This window comes from Notothenia rossii (genome assembly GCF_949606895.1).
Source record: "Notothenia rossii genome assembly, chromosome: 5".
NCBI classification, from domain to species: Eukaryota; Metazoa; Chordata; class Actinopteri; order Perciformes; family Nototheniidae; genus Notothenia; species Notothenia rossii.
This window is the reverse complement of record NC_136903.1, coordinates 25,189,181-25,214,804: the sequence shown is the minus strand read 5'-3', so window position 1 is coordinate 25,214,804 and position 25,624 is coordinate 25,189,181. Positions and strand designations below refer to the sequence as shown.

General features: G+C 40.0%; 2 protein-coding genes across 7 annotated transcripts in view; both read left to right on the top strand.

The window, feature by feature from the left end:
- tspan9a (tetraspanin 9a) overlaps positions 1-5,934 on the top strand; it is a 211,111-nt gene extending 205,177 nt beyond the window's left edge. For all 5 annotated transcript variants that reach the window (XM_079680012.1, XM_079680011.1, XM_079680010.1 and 2 more), the window contains one exon: positions 569-5,934. In XM_079680012.1, the coding sequence (XP_079536138.1) occupies positions 569-640 (72 nt within the window). In that variant the 3' untranslated portion in view covers positions 641-5,934. The remainder of the gene's footprint in view (positions 1-568) is intronic.
- A 2,488-nt stretch (positions 5,935-8,422) lies between these two features.
- Positions 8,423-25,583, top strand: tspan33b (tetraspanin 33b). 2 transcript variants are annotated; one of them, XM_079682379.1, is made up of 8 exons: positions 8,423-8,606; positions 15,476-15,533; positions 16,090-16,217; positions 16,346-16,420; positions 20,696-20,791; positions 21,156-21,284; positions 24,025-24,186; positions 25,448-25,583. In XM_079682379.1, the coding sequence occupies exons 1-8, from the start codon at positions 8,511-8,513 to the stop codon at positions 25,514-25,516; spliced, it is 813 nt and encodes a 270-aa protein (XP_079538505.1). In that variant the 5' UTR covers positions 8,423-8,510; the 3' UTR covers positions 25,517-25,583. The 2 variants fall into 2 exon arrangements, with proteins under 2 accessions (XP_079538505.1, XP_079538506.1); XM_079682380.1 differs by lacking the exon at positions 21,156-21,284.
- The last annotated feature ends 41 nt before the right edge of the window (positions 25,584-25,624 follow it).

Below are 25,624 nucleotides of genomic sequence, written 5' to 3'. Positions count from 1 at the left end.
GGAGGAGAATCGGCAGCTCTCCCAGGCTAATCACATCCCGCAGGAATCCCCAGTGCATTCTGTTTGCAGAAAGTCCACGTTGCGTTTTTAGCAAAGACTATGCACACTACTCTGCCGTTTCCCTGCCATTACAACTTTGACAGATAATGGTTTTAGGATCATCCTTGTGACTGTGTTTGATGTAGAAGTATCAGGGGTAATGGAAACTTCAAAGAGATAGCAGGCTACTTTGATTCAGTGGCATCTCAATTTACTTCATTGACTTAATGCTTCTGCACGTTTTACATTTTCTCCATCACAAAGATTCCAGAGCTATCGTTTGAAGAGGGGAAAAAAGAGAGTGAACGAAACATGTGCCTGTGCTCCACTACAGGATTTATAGTGCATCTAAACTCAATGCGGCCAATGGCAACAACATCAAAAAGAGCACACACAGACACATATATATACACATATATATATATATATAAACGTACACACACAAATATATATACAGTATATATATATATATATTTATATGTATACATGCAGACACAAATTCAATATCTTCTTCTCATCTCCTCCACAGCTCCTGGGCATGGCGTTCTCCATGACGCTGTTCCACCACATCCACAGAACGGGGAAGAAGTACGATGCTTAGCCTTCGGGGAAGGCACCCAATGGAGAGGAGCCCCACTGCCTGATGGGATAAGACTCTGAATTAAACACCCCTGCCCCCCTCACTTTACAACCTCTTGAGAGCATTCTTTGCCCCCCCCCCCCCTTACCAGACCTTCTGTACAGATTCCAGCTGTGTCCCCTCTACATTCTCCTCGCCATCCATTTTGCCAAAGAGTAACACAACTGGAGGAGAAGGGACACCTACGTTTGGCAAGGAAGAGAATCCCATTGGTTGTCACTCCTCTTGAGTACTATTCATTTCTTTTTTTTGCTTGGACTAACATTTTGCTGGAAGGAAGGATGGACTTTGAGACAATGAAGACTTTACTAATGTCCTAACGCCCGTGGCAAAGACAAGATATGAAACTGATGATAGCCTCTGCCTCTTGTGGAGTTTCCTCATGTTGATAAAAGTCAAGCCCCGTTTTCACTTGTAAATGAGGAAAAGTTCCAACATGGCATGCTAGTTTTGTACTTTACTGATTTAACTGAGTTGTCAAAATGTCTTCTTTTTTTGTTGTATGTCATGGATTCTCCTGTGGAAGTGTTGAACAGATCAGTGCAATCAGCTCTCAGATGTGTGTGTGTGGGGTTCGGTTTGACGTGACGCTGCTGTTGAGGGGCACAGACGTGTGGGGACGATGTTTAATGTTATTCATATTTTTTTCATTCGGCTATAGAGAGTTTGGGTAAATGTAGCTTGATTGAAGAAAGTCGTGTGAAAGCGTGAGAAATCCTCAGTGGGTTATTTATGCACCAACTTCTACATTATCTCCTGAATAATACATTGTAATGCACACATTTTCCTACGAACACACACTTTACGCTGCCACACAGCGAAAGTAGTCCCATTTCCTATGAGACGATACAAATGGTGTAAAATGACTGTTTATTAGGGCTCCACCGGGACTGTCAAGTGTATAGATCTGGTTGATGTAGTTTCCCCTTGGAGAAAACACACTGGTGTGTGTGTGTGTGTGTGTGTGTGTGTGTGTGTGTGTGTGTGTGTGTGTGTGTGTGTGTGTGTGTGTGTGTGTGTGTGTGTGTGTGTGTGTGTGTGTGTGTGTGTGTGTGTGTGTGTGTGTGTGTGTGTGTGTGTGTGTGTGTGTGTGTGTGTGTGCGTGACTGGGAATGAGCTTTATCACATTGTTCAAGTTGCAGTGGAAAACCTGCCACATAGAAACACACAACAAATCAAGGGCACGAGGGGCAAAAGTGAGGCAGACATGTTGTCTCCCTGCTACCATCAATTGTGTCAGCGCAGGCGGCTAGAGACCCTCTCTCCTATATTTTTGGGCGATTTCATCCATTTGCTCTGCCCTGCTCACTCTCCCTCTCTCTCAAATCCCCCATTGCCTCAATTTCTTTTTTTCTTCACCCCAATTTTCTCCCCACATGTCAGAAAGCAATGATCTCTATGCTCCATACGTGCACACACAATTTCTCTGCTGACATTCCAGCTCATCACGCAGTTGCTTTGGTTCAGAACCTCCCTGATTTCACGTTAGCTTCTGTTTCCTGCAGCCACAGTTGAGGGGGTGTAGGAGGATCAAAGCTAAGAAAGATAGGTGTTGCAACATGTTCGATGTGTCTGTTTACCGCTGATTCGCTGCAGGAGGCCTGAATATCAGCCGGCTTCTTAAAGACTGAAAATACTTCATCTCCTGCGGTGACTTAGAGAAAAGGCCCTTCAAGCTTATCTGCTTTAAGCGTCAAACATTTTGTGAGAGGCGATGTAAAATACTTAATTGTTAACGGATTGTGATTAAACTGTGACTGCTCATGTTCTTGAGGCTGATAATCAGATTGAATAAACTTTTTTACAGAAGAAATTCTGAGGTAGAAAAAGCATAGGTGTAACTAATACAAATTAAACGTGGCTGAATTCCATTTAGATACTTTGATTTCAGGTTCCTGGTATCACGCACAAGCCCGGAATGTGCACCAGGATGTGAAGCAAAGATTTGTTTAGTGGCTAAATGTTGCATGGTAACACAACTTCAATCTGTGGGTCATTGGGACCGAACACACTTTTTCCCAGTGACATTCATTGGGAAAGCGATGTCTGTAAAACAGCGGATATTTATTCTTTTGAATAAATGAAGTACCCAGTGCAAAAACTTTTAAAGCCCTTACTTAAATCATAAGGGTGTAAAAGTTGTAAAATGTGCTCAAAGCCAAATCCAGAGCTATTTTCTCTCTCCATTCAATTGACTAAAACGAAAATGGACAGGACAGATTGTGATCATATTATAACTGAATGTTGCCTTCAGTCAGTGACATGTCAAGTTAATGTGACATTGTCATATTCTCATAAACACTTTTTGGAGCAGCTGTTGGGGTTGGCTAATTAGATTACATCCAGTGTAGTGATTTTGGAGGGCACTTTGTCGTGCAAATATATTTCATACTCTGAATTAAAATATGTGCACAATATATCAGACAGGGAGTGTTCTGTTTGGACGCAGCCTTTTCATGCTTTAGCACAGGAAGACCTCCCCATTGCTCTGAAAAAAGAGGATCATTTGTTTGCTGCTGTTTGAAATGGAGTAGGGAAATCATTGGGACCACATGTGACTGCAGTATCAATTGTATAACTGTTGTTGAGTTGGATAAAGCCTTGGAAACATGAGCTAACAGGAGACACAGCATTACCCACCAACAGTTATTCCAGTTGAGCAGCCTGTTTGCCTCAAGACTAGAGCATCACCTGAAGTCCTTCTGAACAGGTTTTTCTTTATTTTCTTGATAATGACTTAATCTGAGAGACACAGTTTCAGTAGGAGGTTTGTGCATCAGAAGGCAACATATTTGGGCCGCCATGTGCAGCGACCCTGCTGGCTGTGATTCACTGATTCCCCCATATGCTTCGCCTCTTCTTGTTGTGTCCACGGGGGGAACATGACAGCTGCTGATGTACAGCGCAGGCACGAGTGGTCACATCGCCTCTGCTTGGCTGCCTTCACAAACTCTCTGCACATCCCTTATTTACTGCAGACACCCGGCACTACATATACAGTAACTGGCAGTATTGACACTGTGGAAATACAGCTGTGCTCTTTAGACGCCTGGAGGCAGCTGCATCCTACACGCTGCAGGGGGTATTGGATAAAATAGCTATATCAAGTTGTGTAAATCATTGTAACCCTAGCCTAACTGCAGCCAAGATGGATATGGACGCCGCTTTTCGAGAAAATAGGAGATACAAAATAGGGGGATGAAACAAATTCAGTGTCTGTCTCCAGCTCTGACGTCGTACTTCAGAGATTCAGCCAGTACCTCTCCCCCCCCAACACTGATCTGACTGCACTGACATTTCTCCGCCCGTGAGCTAAACTCCCTCACAGCTCTGCCGCTGTCGACTACATTTCATGTTTTTTGTCCAAGAAAATGTTCCTTCATGTTTTTAGAGTACAGGGATGAATGCCATTTTAACAGAAGCTGTTTAATGATGTTATTTGTTGTACATTGGTTGTCACTGTTTAAATGTCTGTTTTTATACAATATACTGTTGAATTTTCTGTTGTTGTCCATTTTAAATGGCTTTTATTATTATATTTCTTTTCACTCATGACAGAGGTTCGTCGTCGCTCATTGTAAGAACATGACACCATTAAACATTTGTTTCTTAGAGGATTAGTCTTTGCGATGTTCCTCTACAAGGTGCAAAAAAAACGCCTTTCTGTCTTAACATCGCTTCAGGCAGTTAGAGCAATTAAGTCAGAATTGATAAAGACGGGAAATTTGGCATTTAGCATTGGGTGTGAAGCCCACAAAAGACGTACTGCACGCTTGTCGCAGGCTTTTTTGTAATAAGACCTAGTTTAATTAAATTTAGACGGGTTAGTATAATCTGCAGTATGCCTTTAAAACTGCCAGTGTAAGACCTATTTTGTATTTCTAGAGCATGATATATTAGATGACACTGTACAACACAGAGCCCATGTCACTACCGTATATCACCGTATTACCCGGATATAAATATGCTAATTTTACAACTGATGTAATTTACTGTTATACTTTAACTCTGACACTTGTAATCACATTTACATTGACAGTTACATTTCCATTGTGAATTGCCTAACAACCCGTGCTCTTTTCCGCTCATCAACAGACATGTTTTCCACTCATATGTTATCCATTTTCTCATGTGTCATATATTTCCTCTGAAGTGCAGCAGCAATGTCAATTTGTGTATGGTTTTCATATTTGATTTGCATCTTGTAGTAAGACATGTTTCTGTCTGTGTTTTTGGAAAGAGTATAAAGTATTCCCTCTTATCCATGGAAGCACTCCCAGTAAGCCACAGAGCTGGTAAAGGAAGAATGCACACGCAGTAATTGTGTTTTGTCTGCTGTGAAGAATTTTGAGACAGAAAGTATTTTATTTATTTTTTGCCACATCGACATATTATTTCTGTAATCTCCTCCTAATCCTTCCTCCCTGTGCTAAAGCTGAATATCTGAGTAGTTGAAATGTATGCTCTGGAAATGGTGTGTTTGATGTTGTGTTCTGCTGGGTGGCACTATCTGATACCTGCCCGTTTGTCCTGTGGAGTTTTCTGCTACATGTGAAAGCACTCTGAAAATATCTATACCAGGTGGATTACCTTCTCTTTATTCTCTAAATCAACTATTTTTAAATAAAGAAAAAGAGTGTCACAAAATCCCGCCATACAGTACGCTCATTGCTTTTCATGTTTAATGACTCGATGCTTCTAATGTGTTCCCTTTTTTATGTAGCTATCAATTGTTTAGGCAGCGTTTAAAAAGAGTTTGATGATGAATTCTTGGGGCGATTTGAAGGCAGGACTTGGTATGAAGAGCAATGTGAAACGGCGTCACATCAGATTCCATGGTGTATTCAAAGACATAGTAGCATTGTGGCCTTCAAAGGCCTCTTCTTTTATAGAATAACAAGACCTGATGGGACTGTTGTCCTAAAGATGCTGAGATGAGCTAATGGTAGTCAGCCCGTGGAGCAGAGTTTGCTTTTTAAAGAACAAAGGAAGATGCTGAAAGTAGGAACCATCTCCAATTTGTTTCTACGGCATAGAGAGAGCTGCAGAGTATTTTTATACGAAGCTTTATCCCTTTTTTAACCTAATTGTTATCAGAGTGTGATAGTCAGTTGAGTTTATTGTGCCATTTCCTCCTGGCTTTTTGTTTTACTTCACTGTTCCTTCTATGCAAAAATATGACCTATTTTAGCCTTTGTACAGATTATTTTGTATGAGTAACATGTACTGAAATAAAGTAAACAGAATCAACCGTGGATATATATATTTGTTCTAATTGTGATAACAGCATTTCACTTTTCTTTTATTCCCCCTCATCCTAAACGGAAATCATTCCATTAACCTGAATTGGAAAGCTTTCATTTTGATGGGTTTGTCCCCACTCTGCATTATTCAGCGTGTTAACCTGCAGTGGAGCTGATCTCTGCAGGTTGTTCTGCTGTTATCTGTTCCCAATCTGTCGTATTGCCCGGAGTGAACCCGCTATCTTTTTAAATACAAGGCAGCAAATCTTTTCAGTCTTTGTCATCCTGTTTTGACATCACTTCAAATGGAGAAACAGCATGACTAATGCGGCTGCAGGCTTACTGTAGCTTCATACTGTTTGTTCTTTTTTAAAACTTAGTTAGCTGAAAAGATCTTAGTGAATGTCCCTTCTGAAGAACACCAGATATTAGTTGGACAATGTTTTGAGAAAGATAATTGAGGTCAAATTCTTCAGAGTCTTTCAGGCTTTAGGGGGAGAGCTGAGGAATTCAAACTAATTTGGGCAAGGTTTTCTCAAAATTGGAGGATGTATTGCGGGTTATCTTGATGCCCAGATATGAAAAAGCCTGGCTTAGACGCACAAAATAAATTTAAGATAGTAAAGTATGAAAATAATAGCCTCTATAAATTTGCTAAGGCCTTTCCAGCTTAAGGCCAAATGGTTTCAAAGATGGAAACTCTAAATCATTGACAAAGTTGTGGTTAATGCTTATGTCAGAGGGTGATCTGTGAGGTCTCAAAGAGCTTGTTTACATCAAGATGGTTTGACCCATTCCTTAACAGAGTCATCCGCTGATAAGCTGCTTCAGTCTATAATCAAATGTTCTGGTCTCCATATTCATACAATTATCCACGGAAGGGCAAAAGCCAAGCGTTCCGCTATTTTGGAAAAATACTTTTTTGATAATAAGGTTAAATTCAGACGGTAGATCCATTCTCTTTTTTAACAGATCAGGAGAAGGAGTCTGCAGGATAATGTGCATCAAGCTGAGAACATTTGGTGAGATCTTGCAATTGCTTTCTTTCTTACCTGTACTGTACCTAAAATATTACGTTTTTAGATAAGGGGGAACCTTATCTAAAAATATGATTACCCGACAGTAGGGGGGACCATTATCTAAAAAATATATATAAGGGGGGACCCTTGTTTAAAAAGTAAGTTCCGGATATACAGTAAGGGGAAGCCCTTATCTAAAAGTTAATTCCTGACTCTTATCTAAAAAGTTACTTCTGATTTGGGGGGGAACATTATTTCATAATTATATAATTGTAAAAAGTAAGTTTGCGGTGTATGGGGGGACCCTTATGTAAATAGTTAGTTCCGACATAATGTCGACATAAGGGACCCTTTATAAAAGTTGTTTTTTTTATAGACGGAATCTTATCTTATCTACATATATATTTATTTTGTATTATAATTGCTGCAAAACTTTCATTGTGTTAAAAATCTGTAAAACAACTTATTTTCAGTTCAAATCAAACCATCTCATTTTCCAAAGGTAAAGAGAAACTCTATGCAGCGAAGTGCCCGTGGGACTTTAAATAGAGTTGTATCGCATTATAATGAAAATGATTTTAATCTCATTAATTCTTCATTTTGTTCTGGCAAGGTAATGAGGTACCTGAGGGACACTATGTCCTTCTGCAACTCCACAGGAGACACTTAAGATTTAAAAAACCGTTGGATTTAGAATTCACATAGTGATCCTTTTTCCAAGGACAGTTCAGACGACATTTCTGAGTTATGATGTTGAGTTAGAAGAGAGCCAGTAGTGAATTCTTCATACATCCAAATTAAGTTTATAGTTTGATATATTTGTATTTCTGTTCCCCATCCTCAGATGATCTCTGTTGTCAGTCTGACAGATGATCAATGTTTCCCAATCGTGTTTAGCCTCTATATCTTATTACAGAATAGGTGGCCTAACATAATTGACCTTTGATTCATTTTAGTTATATTTCGCTGACATTCAACAGATTTGTTCTCAAGAACAAACACACACAGCACAGCGGAAATGTCAGAACAGAACTGATTTTATCTAACTACATTAGATGCTCTTCTTCTAAAAGATACCATTGTGGAGCCTTTGTCAACAATATTTGTGCTCTAGTTTTTACAGAAAAGCATCTGACTTTTAGGCTGTAATTTGCAAACAAGAACCAAAGCCATCAGGAGCAATAAACATTAATTGAAACATGTGGGTAATATGCTTATTTATTACCCAAATGTTTCAGTATCTAGGGACTTTGAAGAAAGTTTTACATCCAACAGCAGGCTGACAATACTCCACAGCTTGTAAGCCATTCAGCTGCAGTCAGCCAGAGATATTTTGTGTGTAATCTGACTCGTCTGCCTACACAGTTCTGGGCCCTACCCGCATGGAGGGGCAGCGTCACAGTCCCATAGCCCCTTTTTTAGCCAGCATGACACCACCACAGCCAGCAAAGCTCACCCCCTCCTCAGAGATTCACATGGGAGCTGAGTGTCTGCGGGGCGGGGCTCGGACTAAGGACTGTTTAGAAGCAAAACTTTAGCTCTACACGTTTGTAAAAACACCAACAAACAATGGACAGGAAACAGAATCTGAACCGCAACGAGACCTTCTCCTTCGTCAACCCCTGGATCAGATATTTTCTCTTCTTCTTCAGCTTTCTATTCTGGGTAAGTACAGTTCTACTGTTGATAGATTACTTCTGACAAAAACACAGAGGTTATGTATATTCTCTCATAAATATGACAAGCTATTATGGAATTGTAGCTTTCCAAAAAAGTCAGACCTGCAAGAACAAGGAGGGCAAAGGAAAAAAAGGAAAAAGCTTACAAATAATAAATGAACAAATATAATTCCGATAGTATCCGTAGCTGCAAACAGCATGAGCACCCTGCCACCCCGCTGATACCTATTTTAAGTTTACTACAGTTATATATGGACTCAGGGATTGCTCATACATCAATGTAGCATATGGTGAGTTGTGCATTCAGATCAGATGAGCCCAGAGTCAGGCTGAACTCCAAAATGACTGGTCTCTGTGTAGGCCTGCTGCTAGTCTGCATCTGAATGTTTCTGTTTTTCTCATACTGCTACTTTTAGGCGGTTATTGAATGTAGGCTGCATTGTTTCACATCATGTCTGCACAGATATGTTGTTCATATTATATTCAGTAGTGCATGTTGTCTACCCGGGGGGTACATGTTGTTGAAGTTACAAAGGGAATATGTAGGGATTGTGGAATGACTAACCTAATTTGAATAACAATAGTAATCATTAACAATGCTAAATTCCATACTCTTTCAGACCACATTCATTGTTGGAGTACTTATAGCTACAGTATATGTATGATATGAAAAGGAATTGGTTTAAGATCAGTATGTCATAAAGTCACCAGATTTCATTTTATAGTTTTTCATAATAAGGTCCAAAAACTCACAGTATAGATCCGTATAAATAGTCATAGTGTCATAAAATATCATGAAAAAATGATAGCATAATAGATAAATAAAATGACATGACAAAAATCATAGTATTGTATGCCATGAAGAAGTCATGAAAAAGTGTAGCATTATACTGTATTGCTATGATGAATACAAATCATTGTCTTGTATGTCATAAAAACGTTTTTTAAATGATACAGTATAGCATTCAATAGTAGTATCATATATCAGATATGAATTCATGACAAAGTTATAAAGAAATGTTTGTGATTATATCATTAAAAAGTCATTAAAAAGTCAGTAAAAAGTCGCAGTGTAGTATTTTACAAAATAAATCATAGTATAGTCTGTCAAGAAAAGTCACAAAAAAGTAATAGAAGTCATTAAGTCCACATTCTAAAAAAACATTCACGGTATATAGTTAAGTGTGTCAAAAAAAAAGTTGTAGTACAGTATGTCGACAAAAGTCATAATATAGTGTGTGGAGAAGAAGTCCTAGTATACCATATCATACAGTATTGTATGTCGAAAAATATAAGGTCATAGTTTTGTATGTTGAAAAAAGGTCATATTCTAGAATGTCCCAAAGAGTCAAAGCATAGTATGTCAAAAACACACAAAAAAAGTAATTTAAAAGTAACTAAAAAGATATGAAAAAAGTTGACATATAAAGTCATAGTATTGTAGGTTGAAAATATAATGAAAAAAAGTCATGGCATAGTAAATAAAAAAACTATGAAAATTAGGCATTGCATAGTATGATAGTTTAGTAAATTGAAAAAGTAATTTAACATTTTTGTCAAGTATACCATGAAAACAGTGATAGTACAGTATTTTAAAAAAAAAAAGGAAAACGTCAAGTATACGATATCAAATAAAGTAATTTGATATTGTATACTTTGACTTCATTGTATGCATAAAATAAGAAATATGAAAATTAATGGTATGTGGAAGAAAGTCATAATATAGTTTTTGAAAATATCATAGAGAAGTTGTAGCATAGTTTGTTGGAAATATCATAACAAATATGTAGTACAGTTGGAAGAGGTAATTATATAGAATTTCAAAAAAGTAGTGATACTATTATATGTTGAAAATGTCATGTTAAACTATTTCATTAAAAAGTATTTGTATATTATGTTCAAAATATCATAGAGTCAAACAAAGAGAACCTCAACAAATATGAAAAACAAATAATAGTAGGCCTATATGCATCAACAACATACACCTTTATAACATAAAAGTGTTTAACAACCTCTAGATAAAAAATCCTATCAAATGCACACATTTAAAATTTGACGGATGGCGCCATTGAAGCATCATGTGACAGACTTGAATGGAACATCCGATATACAAAGGGTACAAAGTATACATTAGTACAGGCTCCAGTGCGTAGTGTGACTGAGTAGGAGACAACCAGGACTGCTAGAGGAAGAGAGGAATGCATAGGAGACACACCCCTGCAGCCATTAAACCATCCATAGGGCCCTATGACCATCATCTTAAGTTGCTTACACACACACACACACACACACACACACACACACACACACACACACACACACACACACACACACACACACACACACACACACACACACACACACACACACACACACACACACAAACACACACACAAACACATACTTGAGACTCTTTCTCACCCCTACTACATTACTACTTTGAGCAGAAGGATCACATCTCTGCAGAGTCCCTACATCTCCATCATGTCCCTGTTTATCCATTCCCACACAAACACATCGAGGGTTGCAAACACTGTACCGCTCTCTACTGTAGCTGTGTTTGGAGCCAATCTGCAGTTAACTGCAGCCCTAAGCAGCCGCACAGCCCAGCCCGTGTTGACTTTGTTTATCAGACACGGGCCCAGAAGTGAACACTGCAGCCCTAATCCATCAGGTCTTTGTCCCCCCGTCCCCACGGCTCAGTTCAGCTGGCTTTCACCTCCACACACAATCCAGCGGGAGAAGCCTGATTCATCCCTTTGAAAAGCCTGAAAACAGAGCTGGAATACAATCACTGTGTGTGCATGTGTGTGTCTATAGCACATGCACGCTGCCACCCGTACTCACATAAATACACACAGTTGCAAACTGACACACTCCTACACAACAGAGAATATCTGTTAAGAAACAAATAAACAAACTGTGCTTTCAAAAATCTTAAAAACACTTCAGTTCTAAAGAAAATGTCGATCTTTATGGTTTGTTCTGCTATTGTCTCCCAAGTCAGATTATTGATACAAAAATGTGCAGGGGATAAAACAAACCAAAGTGACACGTAAAATAATGGGCTGCACGTGAATGGCTGCTGATTTAAAATTACCTTTTTCATAGCAATTTATTCCATGTACAGTACAATGGATTCTCCCAACTTTGGATTCTCAGACTTGTAAAACAGAAATTAAAAAATTAAAAAAGCTTTATTTGTACAGGCTTAACAAAAGGCATTTGTTATGCAAAAAGCATACATACACAATTAGTAATCGGGAGTCATTGTTTGTGAATCTGGAAGCTACAGATAAAAGCCAAGCCATGCATATTGTTATTTAAAGTGAGAAAAACAATGAAGATTAGGAGGGAAATTAGTCCTGACAATTCAATCAACAGGAAATTCTAATTCCACCTACGTTCCACCCAGTGGAGGTTCTACGGGGTGGCACGGGGTGGCAGCTGCCACCTCAGAAAAATGCCTTGCCACCCCAGCTGCCACCCATTTGGCAGCTTTGTTTTGAAAGAAAAGTTGTGGCTCATCGGACATTTATGAGAGAAAATCTCTAATGTTCGAGTGCAAGTGAATACAGCACAAGACGCGAGCCTTGTAACCCCTCCCCCCCCTGGCGCGAGCTTGGAAATATGATTGGCGGCGATCTCATTTGAACGGGAGGACAGCGCTAAACGAGAAGCATTTTGGATACAAGTAAACAGAAGGAATGAGGTATTTGCGGTCAGGGTATGGCTGGGGTAGGCTACAGCCATACCAATAAATGGCTTGGCCCCACCATGAAAAATAATGTTAAAGTAAGCAAAATAAAGTCTGCCAACTCGTGCGGAGTAAATTGCACAGACAGCAGTTAGTAAGATTGATTTCAGTAGCCACTTGTCTGAAAATACCGAAGACTAGAAACTGTTTTGAACACTTTTGTCACGTAGTGATCGTCTTCTCAATAGAACATCTTTGATAATGTCTTCTGGCCAATCAGAATCACGATAACGGCGTGGTGTTGTTGCAGGAAGTCCCGACGGAGAATACTTTTGCTGTAGTACATCTCTATATACATCGGTACAACTATAAGACCCCACGGTTTGATGATTGATAGGTGTGTGGGCTGTCTTTCATTTTGACACACAGAACAATGGGGGCTATCCACCCTTATCCACAATGTAAAGTAATTCACACAGCCTCTTCCCTCTCCTCTCTGTGAGGAGCAGCAGGTTCAGCTTTCAGAACAAAGTAACAAAAAACTAAAATGGCATTCATTTTTTAAAATACGTCGTGTAGTAATATATATTTATTTGTTTTTCTTCTCAAGAGAGCACCGGAATGTGTATTTGATGTTAGTATTTCAAAAAATCTCCTGGGGGAGAATCCCCCCAGACCCCCCTGCAGGGGTTGGGTTTTCAACTCTTTCACCTGTGGGAAAATTGCAGGATTGGTTTCAGGTCGCCTTTTTTATTTACTACAAGAGAAATTTGCCTTTTTATTTCATACAGTTCAATTTGGATTGAGACAGGAATAATCTAAACCTCACGCGTGGCGTTTCACGGTCAAGGGGAGCGTGTATGTAATTACATTGCAAATACTGACTTGAGCCCCACTGTATGAGTTAGCCCTACCATAGATTACCCAACACAAATACTCTGGCGCCGCAACTGTTTGCGGTCTACTATGACAGAGAAGAGCCTGTCAAGTTTGGCTGTACTCAGCATTGAATCAAAACGCACCATAGCTTTAAATCTTAATAAGTTTGTGAGGCGTTTTGCTGATCAAGATGGTAATCGCCACATTCAGCTGTTATAGACATGCCAACTTGATGCTCTGCTCACGGATGAGTCGATGAGAATAATAAACAGTTTAAGAAGATGACCTTACATGTGTAAATATATGTTTCTTCTTTGTGGGGGTCTGCCCCCAAAAAACAGTTTCAAGTCCTGAGAAAATCAAATAAGACGGTGTGTAAAACTTCACTGCCCAGCCAAAAAAAAGTAACCACTTTGATTTAACTAGGCGAGTAGGTATGGGCATTCCACTGGATAATAACTGCATCGATGTATGTTTTAGCTGAATACACGTTTTTTTTAACCCTAACTGATGCAGTTAGTAATTTCTTTAATGTTTGTTCTTTCTGATAAAGTCAAAGTTGTAACTGTTTGCAATGAAGTTGTGGGGCGCTGAACTGTTCCTTCTTTTGAATTATGATATTAATTACTGGTCTTTCAAATTTGAAGGAGGGTGAGCGAGCATCTTGAGGAACGTTCATCATTAACTCCTCCAAAAAATATAGTTTATTTAATAATAACACTGAATATGTGAATCATAACAGTGATTGACAGCTGATAGGAATAATATAATTGTTAATATTATCATATTCATACAGACACACATCGATGAGACAGTTAATTAATGTACTTATTGCAGCAGTCTGCATATTTGGTACCCCTGCTGGTCTAAGAGTTAAACCAACTCATTCAGTTAAAATTCATTAAATTACATGTGCCACCTTATATATTTATATTTAAGGCTTTACTGATGTGCCACAATAATGTCACCTAATGTTATTGAGTTAAAATATTAATATTGTTGCTTTCCAAGTTAACATTGATTGATATGACTGCGATTAAATCAGCATATACTTCTGCCAGGGGATGCCACCCCTGAAATTCTCCTGCCACCCTCTTGCCACCCCATGAATATTGATCTAGATCCGCCCCTGGTTCCACACTTTTTGTTGTTTCATTGTGTAGCGTCTGTCAGGTTGCGTTCACGTCCTCTGCAGTTTTACAACAAACTCTACAGCAGCACCATTATACAGCAAACACACCGGCCTGGGTGCTGTCACTGCTCTGAGACCTCATTAAAAGAAGCTATTCTCCCTTTCATCCAATGCATGCACGCTGTGGGCAGCTGCTGTTTCTTTTGTGTTCAATATTTCATACAGAAGGAGCTTTTTTTGCCACTGTAATGTCATTTCCCATCTTTTTAGAAAAGCACAGAGAATGTCTCCTGCGGCTTGACACCCTGAACTCCTCGTGCTCACGCCATCTCTTGCTTTCTCGCCCTCTCTCACCTTCACTCTGTTTTTTATCTTTCTTTCTATGGGTTTCTGCTGTTGTAGTTTAGGACACTTTAGAAAATAAATATAACCTGTTTTTCGCATTCACTGCTCATTAAAGCTTCTGGTTGCCATTGCTTTCTATCCAAGGTCAAGAACCACTTTGGGGAGATTCAGACAGAAGAGTTAATGTCAAATACTGAAGAAAGAAGTTTTTAATTCTCAAGGCCAAAAACACGAGTCCTCCACTTTAAGTGCCCCCAGAAAAATCCTTGAAATTCAAATGATTAAAGCCGAGCTCCATATGTTTTGTTATTTCTTTCCAACTGACATCCATCTGTCTTTTTTTACCGCTCACACATAAACTGCCGCTGTTGACACGGCTTCAGGTGCTCTGCCGACTCAGCACCAGGGGAAAGGCTCACCGGCGCTAATCTGATCACACCTGTTCTGGTGCGACAGTGCAAATAAAACCTGTTCAAAACAAAGACAGCTCACTAAAAGCAATATCGTTTTCTTGAAAGCTTCCAAATGTGAAAATAAAGAACTGGCCAGAACAATTATTCTTCAATAACCGCTGCATTTTCTAGAATTGTAAAGGGAGAAATAGAGAATTTGCATAAGGTTGCTAAGGGAAAGACAACATTAGTAGTTTAAAGAGCTTTAGAGGAGTGATTAAGCCATTTTCTATTCATTTAGACAAAACTGAAATATCAAGGAGAAAGGGAAAAATCAAGGTTTAACTTCTTATTCGACTATTTGCCATTTAAACAAAGTGTTTTAATGTTATGTTTCCTCCTTTTTCCAGGCTTTCTCATTGTTAATTGTTGCCATCGGGGTGTATGCTAAAGTCCAGAAAGCTACAGGTACGTACAGGACCGTTTTCACACATTCTGCTACATACAAATTCACTTTTCCACACATAAATGGCTTAATATCATCTGTTTCAACTACTGAAAGGGATTTCTTATATTACATTTATCTCCTGTGATAAACTGTTCCTCCTCCGTACATGACGGTCTCTTGAGCTGTGCTTGTGGGAGATGGTGTCTTCCTTTAAGTGCACACCGGAGGAGCAACCCCAACACAAGACCATCATTTTTCACATTTATTGGGGTCAGCAAGTATTTATCTGTATCCTTATTTTACCTTGTAATATGCAGATGGACAACATAACGGATTAACCTGGCCTCATCACACTGATTACACAGCTGCACCATGAATAATCCGTGACAGATCATTTATATTTTAAATGAATGAAGTCAGCCAGTGTGGGAAAGGCGCTTGGGAAAACAAAAATAAGGGTGTGGGAGAGAGAGAATTAATTTGAACATTGTTAGAAAACAGAGAAATGAGGAACAGGGAAGAAACTGATGGTAGGAAAGTAGTCCGATATCTTAACAGGAGCTGTCTCTCTGCCAGACACGGTGCGGGACACGTTCCTGATCGACCCGTCTGTGATCCTAATCGTGGTGGGGGTGGTCATGTTCTTCATCACTTTCTGCGGCTGCATCGGAGCCCTGCGAGAGAACATTCGCCTCCTCAAGACAGTAATAGACATAACAGACACTATCTCATCCAGATCCAAGTCGTAAATCTCATGTGTGACAACAAATCTGACAGTTATGATCCCGTCTGAGTCAGGACATTTTTTTAAAGATGTGTCTTTTTTTTCTAGTTCTCCTTCACCCTGACGTTTGTCTTCCTCACCCAGCTAGCCATATCCATCATGGGCTTCTTCTATTCTGATCAGGTACGCGTCTCTTTCCTGAAATGTTGTGGTCTAGCCTAGTTATTCTGTAGTAGAGTCACTTTAAAGGTCCCACTTGGTCCCCAGTTGTTTTCCACAGTGACACCATCAACCACGAATACACCTGAGCTCCATTGATTTCGAGTATATTTTACCGGCTTTTGGACATTGTTTGCATTTGTAAACTACAGTCAATGAAACTTAACAAGGCAAAGCATCTGAACCCGCAGGGGAGATGTCTGAGCCCCACAGCGTGCACAAGTAAACACATATACACAGTACAACGGTGGAAATCAGTGTTTGTGTCTGCCAGAGAAGAGATGAAAGCACCCAATTTGAGCTGTAGTGGGGCCTACAATTACATTTCAGTGCACTTTTAACTTTTCCGCAGATCGGAGCAGCCCTACCAATAAAGTTGAAAAGAAGATATCATATTAGACTCAAATGGCTATCATGTTTGGCCTGCTTGTGGAAAAGAGCTTCTTTTTTTTTTTAAGGAATTCAAAACTTCCTTCCCTCCTTGTTAATCAGTGACATGACCTCCTGTTTAAACTTGCTAGAGATGAGGTTCTCTAACTGGACAAGTATACCAGGATTTGGGGAACCTTTGGGGATTCATGCAGGCGTTTGTCCTGAGAAACCGCACACTATTATACAACTAACTGACTCCATGTTTCTCTCTTCATTTATTTTCGGCCCCTCATGACTGTTCTTGGTTTCCTCTGGCTCCTGAAATTTCTGTTGGATTTTGTGTTGCATCATACAGATGCATGTTCAATCAACCAACAGCTTGTTCTGTAAATGCTCTAGGCCATTTATTATTGAGATGGATGTCGAGGTTTAGGGTTTTGCTTGTTCTTTTTTACCTCTTTTTTTTTCTTGTGTATGCATTCAAGAAAAAGGGGGACAAAATGGAAAGAAGATTAGAGCAGATCATGAACTGCCTGCCGGCTGCACTGTCCCGCTTTGAACTGGTCTCTGTATTGGATTTGAGAGACTGTTATCTCATCAACTTCATGATTTTATTGTTTTTTTTTCCTTTTTTAAAGCCACAAACCATTCCGCGTACTGCATTACCACTCTCACACTGAAATGTTACTGACGTGCAGGCGAGAACGCTGTTTTACCACAACACAAATTACAGTAAAACCATTGAGGAGAAAATATAATGATCATTTTTAACGATGAACTCTGTTGTGTGGAACAGTCGTGTGTTCTCGGTCAGAGAGTTTATAGCTGCAGGAGGGAAATTAAAACAATGATTACAGCCAGGGCTCTCCGAGTGCCCTTCTGGTTCAGCGAACATTGAACCCAAAGACGATCAGAGCTCCAGTGAGCCAGACTTCTTTTTCTTCAGAAAATGAAGGCAAATGGTAGAATCACTATCTATACTTTTTGTTATCTACATCATTCACATCTTTGACCCAATATACTTGCCATAGCTATCAATGGTAATTATCTGTGGGTGTATTCACTTTAATCTCTTGCACAAAAACAAAGTTGTGGATGGTGGAGAGACAGCTACTGAAATATAAAGTTAAACCAAATTCTTAACATTGATGTACATAATGCAATGTGTTGATTGACATATGTTCAAATCAAATCAAGTTTTATTTATATACCACATTTATAAACGATTTTTGGTCGAGCCAAAGTGCTGGAGATATAATAAAAATAGCCTACAGTAGAGACACTTTACAGCTAATACAACAGCACAGATTGTTCAGAATATCAGTATGAAAAAAATGACACCCTCTATCCTTAGATCCTCACATTGTACAAGGAAAAACTTCCAGAGAAAACCCCACAGTTTAAAGGGAAAAAATGGGAGAAACCTCAGGGAGAGCAACAGAGGAGGGATCCCTCTCCCAGGACGGACAGACGTGCAATAGATGCCGTGTGTACATTGAAAAGATTATACATTTTACAGCATAGGTAGACCAAATGTTAGGAAATGCATGTGTCTGTAATAAGAAGATGAATCTTAGAATCAGTAAGAAGAAGAGGAAACAATGAATACATCCCTAGGCTAAGGTTCAATTTACTCTATGTCTCAGAGCGAGGGGGCTTCCAGGATCAGGCAGTCTGGGGCTTGTTGCCATGCTCAAGGACACCTCCGCAATGCCCCGGAGTCACACTGGCACCTCTCCAGACACCAGTCCACACTCTGTCCTCATTCCAATCTGGATATGAACCAGCGACCTTCCATTTTCCAACCTAAGTCCCTACCAAATGTGTTCATTACATGCACACTAATTGCAAAAACATTGCAAAATGCAATATTGCAATCCAAATGGCTTCATCTAAATGAGTTTTATAAACCTCAACAGGAACAATTACACAGTTTTTAACAAGGAAAATAAACTAATTTAGAGATAGTAAAGAAAACATTTTGTGTGGAGAATTCATTTCCCTATCCTTTTAGGAAACAATAAGGATTGTGTAACCCCTGTTGGTGGTTCACTTCACTGAAATAAAGTAACCATGTCTTTATGAGAACGATGAATGTATAGTATGTGGATTCCTGTGTATTTGTATACCAGTACACAACCGCAGTGATTGATTTGGAGGCATAAGGGAAGCAAAGGATTTCCCCTCTAGCATCCACTTATCTCCTACAGTAACATCCCATTAGGGCTCTTCTGGGAATGAAAACACAATAGCCAGTGGTGGCGTCGCACCCTGACATCAGTGTGTGTCGAGGTTCCTGCTGCCTGGCGATACCTCTCCTCTCCCTTGTGTTCTCTGTCAGAACTCGGACTGCCTGCTGCTAAACAGAGCAGTTTAACAAGCCTCCCAGCATCCTTCCTTGCTAAATGATTCAAATGCTTCGGTACTTCAAAGCGGAACGAAATGTTCCATTTCAACAGATCCCTGGAAGGAGACTTTGGCACTAATGACATGAGGAGGTGTGACTTGAGCTCCGAGGCTCACGATCGTACACCACCACGTGAAAAGACAAGAGAGAGGGGAGGAGGGCAGGGTGAAGGGGTGGGAGAGAATGCTGGATAGATGCTAACACAATTTAGTAAAACAACTTCAGGATAAAGATTTTGGGCTATTTTGATAGTTTACGGTATTTGTCAATGTAACCTGTTCAGACGCAGGATTTAATAAGAAGAAGAATTCAGAGGGTTAATTGAACTGTGCTCAGAAGTTAATTTCAAGCTTAATGACATTTTAAAGTTCAGCGGATCATTAGCATACAGTGTTCCTATTAGCATAATTTACATCTGAACTGAGTCTGTACAACTGTGGCCTTGTTTTTTCTTAAGGATGGAGGAAAAATACATTTTCTTACACTCAAACTAAATAATTAAAAATGAATACCATGGAAAAGGAAGACTAAATAAATAAAGTAGCTCGCAATGTTAACGTCTCAATCAATCTCATCTCGTTTGAAATCTTAATTATTCAAACAAATCAATGTTAGTCATTTATATTTCATCTGGGTTTTGTTTCTCCAGCTCAAGTGGAGCTGATGAAAAATTACCACATTATAATATCAAATGGGCAACTTCAAGCAATTATGTTCTGCAGTGGAAACAGCCGGAACCTGCTCTAGTTGGTATGCACCGTGTACATTGATCTCAAAGGCACGAATGATTTTTATTATGGTCGTTATTCTATACTCCCATTGCAGCAGTTCCTGCTCCGCTGCCACCTTGGCAAGTTGCATTCCACAGGATGCTCACACAACGCAAACAAGAGGATGTTATGTGTCCCCCTTAGACATCTATTATTATTATTATTATTATTATTTATGTTTATTTTCACAGGCACAGATACAGAATCGTAGAATATTCACTGATGAGACTAATGTTGCATATCAAACGGTTATAGCCTAAAAGCTCATTTGTAGCGTATATCCCTGGATGGCATTTTATAATACATTTGCAGTGCAAAGCAACATAAATATTGTATATGCCATTTAAAATGCCTGTATATCAAATCCAAAGACAAGCCCCAAGATTAGCGATAAATACATGCCTGATCACTCTCGAGTCGGTTTAACTTGGATATGAATGATCCTATGTATGATCCATTTTTAATTGTGTGAGGATTTCAACGACATCTGTCTAAAAGGTGTGTTCACAGAAAGACACTTCAAGTAATTAAAAGGAGCCAGAAAACCTCAAGAGGTTTCACCGTGTCACCGAGCACACATTTGTAGACAAGTTCAACACTGGCAATTTTAATGAAGTTATTAAAACGATTAAACTTCTTTGGTACATGTGGAAATGAACGCTATAATTCTCTCTCTCCCCCCTCTCTTAGACCCGGGATGCTATGGGAAAGTTTGTGAAGAAAGCCATCGTGCACTACAGGGATGACCTGGATCTGCAGAATCTGATGGATTACATCCAGAAAGAGGTGCTCTGGCCAATGCCTTTTAGCTGGAGTGTCTTTACTTGTGTCTTTAGCTATCCACATCACACACATCTTCAAATTGATCTGTAAACCAGTAAACCACAAGAAGAAACCACAGAGCTGCATGCTTGTTCTTTTGGCCTTGGTTGAGGGATTTCCACATGAGAGGCTACATGTAACAACATACAGTTCCTGTGCTCTGCGGGGCTCCTCCTGCGATATTCCTCCTCCATCTGCACACACTGGCACACTTTGGAAGCCTGGGTTTCCCCATGGGAGAAGCCCAGACTGGCAGGATGTACAGATTAGAGCAGGACCACAAGTCTACATTTAAACCTATGCTGTGTGCTGTCTCTGTTTTTCTCAGTTCAAGTGTTGTGGATGGAACAACTACACAGACTGGTCTTGGAACCTGTACTTTAATTGTACTCATGAGAACCCCAGCACGGAGCGCTGTGCTGTGCCTTACTCCTGCTGCACTCCTGTTCCTGGAGAGGTGCGTGCTTCTCTCTGTATGAGATACACAGCGTGGACAAAGCCTTATGGAAAAGTGATAACTGTAAAGTGATTTAAAAGCACTGCTGTAAAGAAGCCTTGATGTTGAATGCCAGTTAGTGTGCAGAGGAATGTCTTAGCTCTAAAAAGGACAGGTTTCAGAGGAATGTGAAGCTACTAATGAGTCCCAAGGAGCTCAGACTAAGGACGTATAGATGTATCTGTCACCGGGGAAACCCTGTGTGTAGAAGTATCAGACTCTGAAACTGCACTTAAAGTTTAACCTTTACCACTTACTGGCAGAAAAGTATACAGCATGCTATGAAAGAGTTGTCGTAAATCCACTTACAGAGATTACAACTATTAAATATTATTCTTTTGATTAATGTGAAAAAAGAAAAAGTTGAATGCTTCTTGCTTGTTTAAATGAATGTTAAATCGACTGATTTTTTTTACGTTATTCACAACTGCCATGTAAGGGCAAAACTAAATAAACTCCCCTCTCAAGAGGACTAACATAAAATGTCAGGCTGAATTATAAAGTGAGACGAAATGACAAAGTATATTTCATGATTATCAGGCTTAATTAGCATCCCTACAGCAGTTAGTGTTACAACTCATTTATATACACAGGTAGACAAATACATAGAAAAGATACCTAAAACAATCTTGAATAAGATTCCAAAAAGACACATTTAGAGTTGATCGAATGTAGCTCAGAGTCTACAATTACAGATACCATTTATAAGCTTGGCATTGGATGTGTGTCACAAAAGAATAAGTTATGTATTTATTAGGGCTGTCAGTCGATTAAAATATTTAATCGCGATTAATCGCATGATTGTCCATAGTTAATCGCAAATTAATCGCACATTTTGTATCTGTTCTAAATGTTCCTTAGAGGGATATTTTTTAAGTTTTCAATACTCTTATCAACATATGAGTGGACAAATATGCTTTATGCAAATGTTTTTTTATTATCATTTGAACAATGACAAATATTCTCATGAATATTAAACACAACAACCTCTGAACATTAAAAATATTTGCCTCAATTCAACCTGGAACCTCTCTCCGACAATACAAAGTGTGTGTGTGTGTGTGTGTGTGTGTGTGTGTGTGTGTGTGTGTGTGTGTGTGTGTGTGTGTGTGTGTGTGTGTGTGTGTGTGTGTGTGTGTGTGTGTGTGTGTGTGTGTGTGTGTGTGTGTGTGTGTGTGTGTGTGTGTGTGTGTGTGTGTGTGGACTGATGGATCGTTGGAGCTATGTGCAACTCAAGGCATATCTCGAACAGGAGCTGCCTGGACGCTGCAATCATGTTGCGCGCACTATCCGTGCTGAGTGTGCTGACTTTTCGTACAATGTCCCACTGTCTGGCTACCAGCATAAAGTCAAGTGCTCGGCGCAGTTGTCGGCGAAATGTCGCTCGACTCGCTCCTCTGTTTTCGTTGAAACAGCTCCATATATCCGTTAGCGCAGCTAGCTAGCACCAGATGCTAACAACAACAATACACGTAAGATGTGCCCGTTCTCTCTCTCGCTCGCGCCACACATACACACACCCTCCCGGTCTTCCCGATGGCCTGTCGGGGCCTGCCGGTGAGCGTGGAAGTGTGGTCTGCCGCAAGCGGACGGCAGGATCGGGGCGGTCAGCATCAGCTTGTAGATGGTATTTTAAACTCGATGCGCTCTGAATCTACGGGGTGGCCGAGGGCAAAAAATGCATATGCGTTAATCGCGTTAAAATAATTAGTGGCGTTCATTTTGTTTGGCATTAACGCGTTATTAACGCATGTGCCCTAGTATTTATATGCCTTGAGGTGACATCACCATGACTACATCTGCAGGGACAAACTCCTACTGCTACTTTCTTTTTCTTCGGGTGTTATGCCATGTTGTGTGGAACTGATCTGACAATGACCAACACTTTCTCCCTCGCAGGCAGCATACATGAAAGGTTGATATGCGACTTAAAGAGTCTTAGTGAGCCATGAGCAAGGTTCATGGGGTGATTTGAAACAGAACAAAAGGTCAGAATTATATAATAATCAAGAGGAAATTTGCTAAGCTAGGAAAACTGCATCAACAAAAACAACTACAGGTATAAGCTGAGGTTAAACAAATGGATAAAACATGCTAATCTCCAGCATATAGTGCTGTCGATATGCTGCCTACAGTAACCTGAGCAACCTTTGTAGCAGAGTTGGCAGCAGTGATTTCAAAATTGAAGCCCTGTTTCATGAAGGTTTGTCACACATGCAGCCGCCTTTCCATGCATAACAAATGAAATGTGTGCAGATAAGGATGCATGCTGGTGTTGTGTCAAATTATGCACCCCCATCATGAAATGCACCCCTTGTCACGGGAACGCGCATTTTTAAATGAAACGTTAAGACCTTAAAACGATATAATGAATTAAAGACCGGAAGGGCTGATGCAGTGCTGCAACCTGCTGGCCTGAAACTGCATGACTGCTTCAGGGTCATTTTGTCATTCAATTAATGTAGTTGTATTGCTCGCTTGCAGTCTTTTCCTGTTGTTTTCTCCAAGTCTCTACAATTAACAAAACTCTCCCTAGGCTGTAACAATAGTTCATATATTTGTGAATTTAAAATAACATGAGAGATGTGGAATGTGTGAAAACATCTTATGAATACATTTACATTGTTTAAACAACAAGAAGGCTAGTTTCTAAAACGTTTTCTGTCTCTCTGTCCTTCGCCTTTGTCCATGTGGTGTACAGACGGTGGTCAACACTATGTGTGGGTTTGGGGTTCAAACCCAGAAATACCTGGAGGCAAACAAGTTAATCTTCCCGTTGGGCTGTGCCGACAAAGCGGTGTTGTGGATCGAATCTCATCTGTTGCTAGTGGGGTCCCTTGCCCTTGGTCTAGCCTTGCCTCAGGTAACAACACAATTTTTTTGCCACTAATTGGCAACATTTAATTGCCATCAGTAACCTCAGACAATTCTGGGTTGGAATGGCTTTAGTCTTATTTTAAATAAGCTTCCACACACAAACGCACACACACAAGTCGATATAGGCATCAACTGGAGGCTCACAGGATTGAGTGTGTAGCGATCAACATATTGACGAGATGTGCTCCCTCAGAGACTTCCATGGTGCATTTGGACGAGGCAGCTACGTAGTCCAAGCAGCAGTCCATCAATCAGGACCCTGAACCTCTCCTGAAGTAACATGGTAGAAAAACTGCCCTGCACAAGTTGGTTCACATGAGAACCTTGTAGAGAAGAGGGGAAAAAAACCTAATAAAAATCTGACTCTAAAAGAAACCAAGCTTAATCTGAAGCCATTGGGACAGATCTGATTTAAAATGGAGGGTTATACCTAGACAGCAATAACTAGGCACAATGGGACGATGAATTTTTAACTGCACATTATTCATTTATTGCAGTGTTCTAGGCCGAAAGCTCAGGTTAATGTGAGACCGAGGTAGAGGTCTGCGTGTGATAATGTAAGATTATGTGCCTAAGAAAAGAAGCAAACTGACGATTCCCTCCTCTCACCAAGCACCGCTGCACAACACCTCAAATCACCCCACATTAAGTGCTCTTGATAAGTCAAGTCAATAGTTCTATTGGCATGAAATGTAATTAGCACCTATCAAAAAGCTGCTTCTAAATAATTAATACAATTACTTATCAAACTGATTCAGCCACAGTGTGTCACATTGGATTCTCCCACAGCATGCAGCTTTGCCACTAGATCTTAAGTCTGATCTCTGTGTCTCTGATATCTGCTGATTGGGTGCCCAATGATCCTGTTAAAAGGGAAGCATGTGAATTACCCATGAGTCCTGTCAAAACAATTTCACTAGTTTTCCAGTTTGCTTTGTTGTGCAGGAAATCTAATGATGGAGCTTTCTTATTTTTTGTCATCCAAACTAAACACCAACAAGACACATTTAAATCAAACCTGTAATTATTGGAAAGCTTTGTTAAAAGCTGTTTGCCACTGATAGTGTTTTCTCGCTGTGAGAAACACTTTGATATCAGCCTCTATTTGACGTAAGAAGTGTTAAGATCCTCTATAATAATATCCTGCCTGCGACAAATGAGTGTGAGGGACCTTGACACGTTCGGCACAGCCTGTACAGTCTCAGAGAATCTGTTGTGTAATGTAAAGCGCTGCTACTGTCCTCCAGATTGCAGGCATCGTGCTGTCCCAGATCCTGATCTCTCAGATCCAAGATGAGATTACCTCAGTGTTGTGAGAGCGGGCCGGCGCAGAGGAAGAGGAGGGAGGAAGAGGAGGGAGGAAGAGAACATACAGTACTCTACTCAGCTCGTCTGACACGCGCAAGGACATCTTTTCTCACGGC